Source organism: Phyllobates terribilis, unplaced genomic scaffold, assembly GCF_046119375.1.
Source record: "Phyllobates terribilis strain yellow unplaced genomic scaffold, ASM4611937v1 Scaffold_5__5_contigs__length_657084704, whole genome shotgun sequence".
Taxonomy (NCBI): domain Eukaryota; kingdom Metazoa; phylum Chordata; class Amphibia; order Anura; family Dendrobatidae; genus Phyllobates; species Phyllobates terribilis.
In genome coordinates this window covers 262,272,766-262,284,939 of record NW_027362765.1, presented here as the reverse complement: position 1 = coordinate 262,284,939, position 12,174 = coordinate 262,272,766, and the positions used below count along the sequence as shown (strand labels likewise).

Sequence of the window (12,174 nt, the reverse complement as noted above, 5' to 3'; positions counted from 1 at the left end):
CGGTACAAAAGTAAATTTGCAGAAATTATTCCTGCCATAGAAAGGGATGCACGCATGCAGGAGTATCAGCAGAGACTGTTGCAGAATCTTACATGTGCTTTTCCACAAAATACCAGTGGTGCACGTAGTGAATCTCACAGTTCCAACTTGCCAACCGTGAGACCGTCAAGTGTTCAGCACTCAAACCGTAACAGAACCACAGTATCTGGTGGTAAAATCAATTTTGCGGAATCATTTCACCACTTTTTTAGCCCATCCTTTGCAAGGCCACAGGAGACAAGAAGTCTGACACATAGTCAACGCCTAGAGACGATGGTACAGGAGTATCTCCAAGTAAACATTGAAGCCACGACTGTGTCACTGGACCCTTGCTCTTTTTGGGCTTCCAATCTGGATAAATGGCCGGAGCTAGCCACTTACGCCTTGGAGATCTTGTCATGCCCCGCAGCCAGCGTTCTGTCTGAACGTGTGTTCAGCGCTGCTGGTGGTGTGCTGACAGATAAGCGCACGCGGCTCTCCACTGATAATGTAGACAGACTCACGTTCATAAAGATGAACAAATCATGGATCCGAAACGACTTTTCTACCCCTGTGTCATCCTGGGGAGAGTAAAAGCTTGATGATTGTTTAAAATCACCCTACCAACCGTTTTAAGCTTTCAAATTATTAATCATGTTTATCTGTATCTTGACTGGAAAATAATTTGGGCTTTGTAGCAGTGTGCAGCACTGATCCTATTAGGCCATCTATAATAAGCTCCACCAGATTTAAAATTAAAAATAATTTTTAGCTGCATCTAGCCCGGAAAATAATTTTGGGGCTCCGAGATGCGCAAGACACATAAGTGCCTTCTTGCTGCACTACCTGCAGCATGACCCTCATATTGTCAGAATTCGAAGTAATCATGACTACTGGGTTGCCACACTCTTAGATCCCCCAAACTTTTCGATCAACCTTTTCATTTTAATAAAGACCAAAAAAATGGTCATTTTTGAAATTATAAGCATTAGCAGGTTGTTAGAAACTGAAATCAAACAGTTTTCAACTCAAAACTTTATTCTAGGTGATGTTACATTTTCACATAGGACCCCTTGTTCGAAAGGAGCTTCTGAACTCTCTCGTCCATTGAATTTGTCAGGTTTTGGATGGTTTCTGCTTCAATTGTTTTGCATGAGGACAGAATACCCTCCCAGAGCTGTTGCTTAGATGTGAACTGCCTCCCGCCATCATAGACACTCCTTTTAATGATGCTCCAAAGGTTCTGAATGGGGTAGAGGTCAGGGGAGCATGGGGGTCACACCATAAGTTTGTCCCCTTTTATGCCCATATCAGCCAGAGATGCAGATGTTTTATGTGCAGCATGAGATGGTGCATTATCATGCAGAAAAATGATCTTGCTGTGAAATACACTGTTCTTCTTCTTGAACCATGGCAGGAAGTGCTGTTTGAGAAAATCCACATACATTATGGAGTTCATCTTTAGCGCCTTCAGGGATCCTAAAGGGGCCGACAATCTCTCTCCCCATGATTCCAGCCCAAAACATTACTCCACCTCCTCCTTGTTGGCGCTGTAGCCGTGTTTGCGTGGGGTGTCCATCAACCAGCCATCCTCCACTCCATCCATCTGGACCATCGAGCGCTGCACGGCACTCATCCGTGAACAAAACAGTTTTGAAATCAGTCTTCATGTAATGTTTGGCCCACTGGAGCCGTTTCTGCTTGTGTGAAGTGGATAGAGGAGGTCGACAGGATGGCGTATGCACAGCTGCAAACCTCTGAAGGACCCTGCATCTTGTTGTTCGGGGGACGTTGGAGGCACAAGCAGCTTCAAAAACTTGTCTGCTGCTATGACAAGGCTTTTTTGCCGCTGCTCTTTCAACCTGACGTAATTGCCTGTAGGAAAGAGTCCTCAATTTGCCCTTATCAGCACGCACACGTGTGTACTGTGAATCAGCTACATACTTCTTGATTGCCAAGACACTTCATCCTGATCATCGCACAATGTTGATTGTAGTCATGCCTTGACCTAAACACTCCACAATTTGTTGCTTCTCAGCAGCCGACACATCCTTTTTCTTTCCCATTTTGGCAGAAAATGTAGGCTGCTGAATAATGTGAGAGAGCCTTCTTAAGTAGTCTTGCCTTTCATTGGACACACCTGACAAACTAATTAGCACTGGTGTCTGCAATTGCTTACAGTGATATAAAGAGCCCTGACACACATCACCATCAGTGAGTTTAACTGACAAACAAACAAATTCTTCCCTTATCACTCCTAAACACTTTTTGCATAATAATTTGGAACACAGTGTACATGTGCTTTTCCACAAAACACCAGTGGTTCACGTAGTGAATCTTACAGTTCTAACTTGCCAACCGTGGTCTGTATGGAGTTGTTCAATAAAGGGCCCAAAATTAAGATAACATAGATGGGAGAGGTCTCTATGAATAGGAATTCCTAAGTATTTGATACCCTGTGAGGGCCAGGCAAAGGGAAAGTTGGACTGGATGGAATCCTATATGGATTTGGGGAGGGAGACATCGAGGGCCTCAGACTTCGCTGCATTGATTTTAAAATTTGACCATGTAACAAAGTGATCTATTTCAGCCATAACAGCATGGATGGATATATGTGATTGAGTGATATATACTAGGACATCATCAGCAAATAGAGAGCACTTGTACTCGGTGCCTCCCACCTCAATCCACCTAATATTGGGGTTATGGCGAATTGATGAGAGCAGGTGCTCCGTCACTAGGATGTATAAGAGAGGGGACAGAGAACATCCCTGCCTTGTCCCATTGGTGATTGTGAAAGGTGATGAAAATGTTCTGACGCGCCCCCTGGGCCTTGGGACACCCGGAGCCGGACCCTTTTTGGTGGATGCTGGTGGTTGTAGTCTTCGTGGCGGCGATCCGGTTCCGTGGCTCAGGGCGGTCAAACCAGTGGCGGAACTATTTATGTGGTTTTGATGTTTAAATGTCCGACTACGCCACCCGTGGATTGCGGTCAGAGTGAACCGCCGCTACAGGGCAGACCGCTAAGGCTGGTGTTGTGGGTGCAGCAGAGCGTAGCATAACTCCCCACGGGAGGAGTATAGCCTCAGGGCAGTGTATGCGGAGGATGGGGGTGATGGTGCAGGGCAGCAGCAGTAACGACACGGAGTCAGTGATGCAGTTCAGGGCCTTTACTCACAGTTCTTATTATCCAGACCACGTCTGCAGGTAACGGCTGCCCACGTCGTACTGTGCTCACCAGGTGAGGGGCTCAGACAACTCCCAGATAACTTTGGAGCGCTTCACAGGACCCCCTTTGTGTGTCCTTTGTCTGGCCTTTCTTACCAACACTTCTGTCCGGCTGCCTCGGGCCTCCTCTTGGTAAACTTGGCGCCAGTTTCCCTGACCCTATGTGGTGCCTTCCTAGCGGGTGGAGCAAGGGGCTGCGCCACATAAAATGTCAGAGCCTCCGGTTTCTAGCTGAGGGTCGTTTCCTGCCTCCACTAGTTCGGGGACCGGTCTCCCCCTTTGGCCTGACCCCTCCACGCAGGTGGATTCGGGCGTGCGGTGGCGACTCGCCCGTCCGCACCCCTGGGATCCCTTCATTCCTCGTTCCTGGAGCCTTCTCCGCTCCTCTTCCTTCCTTCTCCCTCTTGCAGGCCTGGGCCTCTGTTACTAGGCCCGCCTCCGGAGCAGAGCTCATGCAGAGCCCCTGCTCCCTGCCACTTCTGCTCAGACTTCTCTGCACTGAACTAAGATGGTGCCCACCTTTTATACTCCCTTCTCAATGCACCCAGGAACTGCTTCCTCCCTGCTCCTGCACTGCAGGGTTCCCCTTCCTCAGTGTTCCCTCCCCCCACTCCAGCCAGGGACAGGGACTGTCGTGCCCATCTCAGGGGCATATTGGTCGCCCTGCCCCACGGCAATGTGGTGTAATGCATGCAGGTGTCGGGTCCTGATCCACACTCCATCCTTATCTGAGAGTGAGATATCACACCTCTGGGTGAGGTGCAATACGTCTGTAGCAACCGAGCCCTCGGTGCTACAGTTCCATTTATCTTCAGCCTAGGTGACGTATTGTGATACAGGGCCGTGATTTTGGCTATAAAAGGGTCCCCTAGACCCCTACCCCAAGCTTTTTAAGAGAATCATATATGGCGTGCCAGGAGACTCTATGGAATGCTTTCTCAGCATCCAACGAGAGTATCTACTTACAAATTTTTAACTGCATCTAGCCCAGGAAATACTTTGTGCCTAGTAGCAGTGTCTGCTAGTCAGCGGATTATCCCGGCTGTTAAGCAAGCTACACCACCTGTAGTTTGGACACTTAATTTTTTCAAAGGAAATGCTTCGGGACCACGGGATACTTAGTGAAGAGCATCAGGAGGCACCCCAAGGCATAGGGGCTGGGACTGGCACTAGGATGCCTTGCGGTGGACAGCCGAGCTCGATCCTTATAAAAGCTTTTTAACTGCAGCAGCTTTAGTGGACGCTACTGGAGCTGGAATTACGCGGCTGCTGGCATGAGACTTGCCCTCCAATAGATCCTTGTAAATGGATTTAAAGTGTATTCATTCAAATTAGAGGGACAATTTAAATTAAAAAGCTTGGAGCTGCCTCCACCACAGGGGGGCTCTCTCGACCCACCAGCGGACAGGCACCAGTATTGGGAGAGGGGGGCTGGCCGTCAGGGTTCACCGCGGCTCTGGCACAAACCCGGCGACACGGAGGTGGCACGGGCAGGAGCGGACTGGCCGTCTCGGCTTCTCACTTTTTGGATTTTAGAAGGGCATGACATGCCTATATCTGTGTCTCCCCCTCCTTTTACTCCTCCACCTCTTTTCTTTTCGCATGACTATATGTACTTGTCACTTTTCCATGTGTTAGTTGTGTCTTCTGAGCAGTTTGTCAGCTTTTGGACACCTTTGAAGGTGTTTTCTATGTGTTTCTATGTGTTTTTGTTTGCCTGCCATTGGTTTTAACGGTGTTCGAAGGTGTTCGACGAACAGTTCGACGAACAGTTCGGCGAACACACGGGTGTTCGACGAACCGAACCGAACTCGAACACTACGGGGGTGGCTCAACACTAATTGTGGGCACATAGCCTAATATACATTTTTAAAACTAATGCTCAAAATCCCAATCATATAGGTTTTCCTACAAAATCATAATTACCCAGTCGGTAATAAGTGTCTTTTATCTGCAGGACTTATCGACAGCAGCCAGTTAAGTATTTTTCTCATGAACACACTAAGTAGTCTGCAGGAGGAATTGATGCAGGAGAAACAAGTCAAAGGAACATTGGTCCATCATTTACACAAAATGCGAGAAAAGCAACAACAGTTAAAGGAGGAAGGAGAAAGTATGCGAAGTATGGAGCATGAAAATCAACGACTTCGCAGAGAGATGGATGCCCAGAGTCAAATGATAAGCAAGTTGAAAGATGAGCAGTATGAGCTTTCCATGCGCTACTCACATGCATTACAGGAGAAGGACAATGTACAGAGCCGGAATAGTGAACTGCAGGAACAGGTTAGCATTTTATACGCGGTTTCAAAAATGTAGATTATCCATCTTGAAATACTGTTACTTTATATTGCAAATGTAGGCATAATTATGAAGGTGCTATTAATGCCCAGATATAGGGTTAATCTGCAGGGTAATGGTGTTGGGAAGGTGCCCAGCTGCTGTACTGAAAGTGCAGCACCCATAAGAAAGTGCATAAGTGCAGAGCTGGCTGTCAGTCAAAGTACTTGGGCATGATTACAGCCGCCTCTTTCAGTGCTGTAAGCGGTGACTGCAGCTGCGCCAATAAGGCCATATGACTGAAAGCCGGCAGCTCCTGGAAGGAATAAAGTTCCTTCTTTTCCACATGGGTGCCACACTGCAGTATGGCAGCCAGGCTCCTCCCTAAAACTGTTAACCTGCAGATTCACCCTATATCTGCAGGTTAAATTTCATTATATGTAGTTGCAGGTTCCCTTTAAGAAGTAAATGTCAAGACAAAATGAAAGATTCTGAAAGAAAAAAGAAAATTTATGCTTTACTGAATATCAAACAGTACCTATACAGTACAGACCAAAAGTTTGGACACACCTTATTTAAAGATTTTTCTGTATTTTCATGACTATGAAAATTGTACATTCACACTGAAGGCATCAAAACTATGAATTAACACATGTGGAATTATATACTTAACAAAAATGTGTGAAACAACTGAAAATATGTTTTATATTCTAGATTCTTCAAAGTAGCCACCTTTTGCTTTGATGACTGCTTTGCACACTCTTGGCATTCTCTTGATGAGCTTCAAGAGGTAGTCACCAGAAATGGTCTTCCAACAATCTTGAAGGAGTTCCCAGAGATGCTTAGCACTTGTTGGCCCTTTTGCCTTCACTCTGTGGTCCAGCTCACCCCAAACCATCTCGATTGGGTTCAGGTCTGGTGACTGTGGAGGCCAGGTCATCTGGCGTAGCACCCCATCACTCTACTTCTTGGTCAAATAGCCCTTACACAGCCTGGAGGTGTGTTCAGGGTCATTGTCCTGTTGAAAAATAGATGGTCCAACTAAACGTTGTAGATAGTAACATGAATGGAGATGAACTGCTGTACCAGGCACTGCTACATGTATGGACACATATCTGGGCCCTGATAAACACTGGAACATGTTAGGGTACATATTGTAAAAGTGCAGAGGTCAGCGTGCTGAGATATAATTGTGTTAGAGGTGAATCACACCACTTTACCCTTACCCATATTTTGTGGAATTTTTGAGTGTATCTCCTATTCCTATAAACTATATTTTCTCAAACAGTATTATATCATTAACCAACTTTTTCCATTGAGTGACGGTGGGAGATCTCCCTCCCATCGACCTCAGAGCTGTTGCCTTCCTGGTTTAGAACGTGGTGTCACAGAGAAATATTCTATCGTAATGAGTCGAGATTTTTCATCTACAACTCCCAATACACAAAGTTCTGGAACAATGGGGGTCTTAATTATCTGTGATAGTGTAGAGATCACTTCATTCCAATATCTTCTTATTATTGTGCAGTTCTATATAAGATGCCAGAAATCTGAGCCCAGTTCTCCACTCCTGTGATAACAATCTACCAAATCAATGTAGTATAAGTGGGTTAAATAAGACTGGTGAAAGATGTATAATTGTATCACTTTATTGTTAGCTACTGAGGATACTACAGTGTGAGACTCTAATGCGTCATCCCATTGTTCTTCGGTTATCGAAGGAAACAAGTGACGCCATTTATCTTCAACGTGAAGTTGAGTAGATGCAATTTTGGAGTTCAGGAGAAATGTATAACGCATGGATATTACTCCCATGGGACCCTAGCTAAGAAACACCCCTATAAAAGTGGATAATTGCCTTGGGTGTGGAAACTGGTGTGATATTGCATGACTCAGTGAAGAGAAAAGAATATAGAAAGCTCCATGAGTAACGTAATACCTGGTATGGATTTGGTTAAAAGACAATAAAATCTCGTTATCAAAGGTTTGGCCTAGTGTTGTTATATTGCATTGTTTCCAAACTATTGGATCTTGCAGGTTTTTAAGGTGTGGAAACTCAGGGTTATTCCACAGCTTGGTCTTATTTATCTGGTCAGTAAATAATAAGGTGTGTTTACTCTCTTTTTAGACCTGTACCGCCAGGAAGTGAGCATATAATATTCCCTGTGGTGGTTTGTAAGACCCCTCTAATATTGCCTACACTGAGTTACCATTTAAAATTGCATGAGATGAGCCTCTGCATTAGGTGGTTTCTCATTTCCCAACCAACACTTTAGGTAACGTAATTGGCCAGCTAGATACTATAGGAATAGATCTGGTACCATGTCCACCATGGTTTTGAGGTCTTTGCAGAGTACCGATGCTAAGAAGCTTAGGTCTCGAGGGACCCCATACTGATGCTGCCATCATGCTGTTCAGTCTCTTAAAGAATGTTTTGGGCATTTTAACAGAGTGCTCCAGTACATAGAGACATTTTGGGAGAATTATCATTTTAAGAAGATTAATTCCTCCCACTACAAAGAGGGGGAGGTGAGACCAACTCTCAAATTTATTTTTAAGCATATTGGACGGGGGATATATATTATCCTTTTAATCCACTATTGGGTTTTTGTTGATAATAATCCCACGATATTTAAATGTATTATCTATTTGTAATCCATATGCTATGGGGCCAGATAAATTGTTTACTAGCGGCATGATCGAAGACTTGCCCCAGTTTATAGTGAGGCTTGAAAACTCTCCAAAGTCATTATTCAGATTAATTGCCCTAGGAAGTGAACACTCCACCTCAGACAAAAAGAGGACCAGTTCATCAGCATATAATCAGGAGTCACATTTATGCCTTCTACATGTTAGACCACCACCTTTCATTTAAAAGAGTTTCTTGAGTGATATTTTTCTATCATAATTATGGACGGTGTATTATATCAGTAATACAAAAGACAGTGCCAAGCCATATGCTCTACATTTTGAACTATTCCAGCCTAAATTGCACGTCAAAACTCAAATAGCTCTTCTACATTTTCGAGCCTTGTAGTGTGCCCAAGCAGTAATTTCCAACCACATGTGTGATATTGACATACTCAGGACAAAATTAACCCCAAAATTGGTTGTCCAATTTTTCTTATTATCCGTTGTGAAAATGAAAATTTAAGAGTAAAGTAACATTTTAGTGGAAAAATGTGATGTTTCATTCTCACAGCCCAATGTTATAAAATTCTTTGAATCACCTGAGGGTACAAGATGCTCATCACAGCCCTAAATGAATTCCTTGAGTAATGTAGTTTTTATAAAAGGAGGTTTTTATGTTTTGGTACTCCAAGGGCTCTGCAAATTGCGTCCACAATATATTCCAACCAAATTTACACACTAAAAGTCAAATAGCACTCCTTCCCTTCTGAGCCCTGCCAAATGGCCGAACACTAGTTTCTGACCAAATATTGTGTGTAGGCATACTCAGTACAAATTTTTCATTCCTTTTGTGTTAATTCTTGTGAAACACCTAAAGGGTTAACAAACTTCCTGAATGCAGTTTTAAATACCTTTAGGTGTGTAGTTTTTAAAATGTAGTCATATATTGGGGTTTTAAGACTTATATACCCCTCAAAGTCATTTCAAAAGTGAATTGGTCACTAAAAAAAATTGGTTTTGTAAAATTCAATGGAAAAAATCTAAATTGCTAAACTTTTAATCCTTCTAACATGCTAACATTTTTCTCATAGGTACACTTCAACTGTGAGAGACAGAATCTAAAAATAAAAACCAGAAAATCACATTGTATGATTTCTAAATAATTAAATCGTATGTATGTAAATGAGCAGTTCAGGAATATGGACGAGACACTTATCTGCATGAAAATCTGCCTCGAGAGCTTATTTTAAATAAAAGGGGGAGTTACCAGTGTGATGTGTAATGGCCGCTCTCTGCTCTCCTGATGTCACTGCAGAGATGTGTGTGATTATACCCGACACATCTGCAGGTTCCTCTCAGTGCTTCAGCTTCCATCTCACAGGCAGCAGTGTTGCAATACAGCAAAGCTGTGAGAGCTGCAGCTGCTAATGTGTTTGTTATGAGACAAAGTTCAGTTCTGGTGTACTGTGTTAGCTACATGTCTTAAACTGGTAACTGATATATGCTATATTTCCCTATATCTGTATATGAATAGTAAATGTATTATCAAACCTTTTCCTATAGTTCTATTCTGTGAAAGAGGAGCTGCATAGAGTGAGAATGGAGCTTCAAGTAGCCCAGAGCTGGACAACCCGAGTTCAGTGTGAAGAAGAGTTGCAAGTTCTGCAAAAAGAAAACAAGACACTAAAAGAGAGCTTGGAAAGACAGACTAGATTGGTGAGAAACCAATTTCAAGTTTTGTACATTTGAATTAAGAACAGAATCATATTTTTTTTACCTAAAGACTTTGTTTAGCAGGATAAAAACATAAAAGAATGCCAATGGTTTATAGTAAAGATGTCAAATAGAGGGAAGACCTATATTTACTAACGTTGACTTTTTGGGAACATTTATTAAACAACGCAAACCTAATAAATTTGCAGTCTAACAGTGAGGAAATAAAATCAATACCTGTGTAAGGTGCCCCAGTGAGGTAGTCATGGGCGAGCTGTGGCCCATGCTCGCTCTGGCACCCTCCAGACAAAGTGTGTCCTCCCTCTGATGTGTATGTGGTGCGTTCCACTAGCTTCTGACCAGCCGGTCTCTTCTGTCTCCAGGGATTTCTCTTCCAGAACCAGGGCAGCAATGAATTCAGAGGACACAAAGTTCATAACAATAACTGGAACTTTACTTGATAACTGGCAGTATTTACAATATTTACAGGCAGATATAATGGATAAGACCCAACGGGTTGTCATCTTTCCCACAGGTACTTGATACAACTTCAGCCCTGGTCCCCAATTTAGGTGAAGCATCTCTGTTGCTCTGTTCTCTAGTTCTAGAGAATCTTCCTCACCAGTGACAGTATATCCAGATCTTAGTTCTCTCCACATACTGGCCTTGAGTCCTAACTTCTTCTGCAGTCCTGCAGAGAGAATGTGCCCAAAGGTCCTCGACGACTCTCTCAAGGTCCCCAGGCCAGCTAAGGGGACTCCTGTGGAGGGATTCTCCAGTTTGACGGTCCACTGTCTGGGATACTAGGCCCACGTCTACCCTTGCAGCCAGAAATAGAGCCTGTCAATTTTCTGAGGTACTATATACTACTAAACTATTCACTTCCTGTACTCAACATTATCACTGGGTTCCCCCTCCCTCTACTGGGTGGGCTGTCACAGCTAACCCCTTAACTGAATTAAACTGCAGTTCAGAGTGATCTAAATTTTGGGAACATGCTTTTAACCTCTTTTTGGTGTCAGAGGAAAACTACTTCCTTCTCCACTACTATACCTGCTCTAAGTAAATGAAGATTACCACTAAGATTTCCTATTCCTATTCAAAATAATAATAGACATGTCACTTGCCAAATGTGATGAGCAGTGAGAAAGGAGAGTGGTTTAATTGTATAGAACCATGCTTTGATCCCGATAGTTTAACCTGTTAGATGCCATTGTCAATAGGAACTTTGACATGTAAGGTGTTTATCAGAGGAACGGGGGTTAGCTATGTCAGAGCTTCGACAACCCTGCAAGAGAATCAGGGCTTCCTAACAAGTTATGTTAGAGCAGCCCTAACCTCAGCTTAACACCTGTGTCCCTTCCTTTGTTGTGGGCTCCCATGACCGGCGTTCATAGGATATGAAGATTTCTGCTACACAGTGACAGTTTAGCACAAGTAATTGGACGATCGCAGCAACAAGTCTCCTAAGGGGACTATTGAAGCAACTAAAAAGTAGTGTTGAGCCACCCCCGTAGTGTTCGAGTTCGGTTCGGTTCGTCGAACACCCGTGTGTTTGCCGAACTGTTCGTCGAACTGTTCGTCGAACACCTTCGAACACCGTTAAAACCAATGGCAGGCAAACAAAAACACATAGAAACACATAGAAAACACCTTCAAAGGTGTCCAAAAGCTGATAAACTGCTCAGAAGACACAACTAACACATGGAAAAGTGACAAGTACATATAGTCATGCAAAAAGAAAAGAGGTGGAGGAGTAAAAGGAGGGGGAGACACAGATATAGGCATGTCATGCCCTTCTAAAATCCAAAAAGTGAGAAGCCGACACGGCCAGTCCGTGCCTGCCTGTGCCACCTCTGTGTCGCCGGGTTTGTGCCAGAGCCGCGGTGGACCCTGACGGCCAGCCCCCCTATCCCAATACTGGTGCCTGTCCGCTGGTGGGTCGAGGCCCCCCACGGTGGGGGGGGGAGTAACATCTGCAGAAGAAAGACCATCTTCCAGCCAAACTAAGATGTCGACTTCTTTTCGTGGACAATGTGATACGATCCCATTCTTACGGACACGCCCATCGCTACAAATTCTAGATGAGGCACAAAAACAGCAGGTGCTTCAACGGATATCAAGTGCTCCTTCAAGTGGGCTCTCCATCACCTCAATTTCAACATCACAAATACTCCAGTCCTCAGAAGTGTCACCCCAATCGCACTTGCTTCCTCACAGCTCCCAAGTCTCCAGCTGCCCGTCTGAGTATGGGGTAACACAGATGGCTGAGTCTGCCCAGCTGTTTACTCATACTATAGCCTGGGA

The 12,174-nt window shown here is 44.2% G+C and overlaps 1 protein-coding gene across 5 annotated transcripts in view; it reads left to right on the top strand.

The window, feature by feature from the left end:
- Positions 1-12,174, top strand: part of CARD14 (caspase recruitment domain family member 14) — a 160,442-nt gene that overhangs the window by 33,145 nt on the left and 115,123 nt on the right. For all 5 annotated transcript variants that reach the window (XM_073684112.1, XM_073684109.1, XM_073684111.1 and 2 more), the window contains 2 exons: positions 5,204-5,529; positions 9,718-9,870. In XM_073684112.1, the coding sequence (XP_073540213.1) occupies positions 5,204-5,529; positions 9,718-9,870 (479 nt within the window). The remainder of the gene's footprint in view (positions 1-5,203; positions 5,530-9,717; positions 9,871-12,174) is intronic.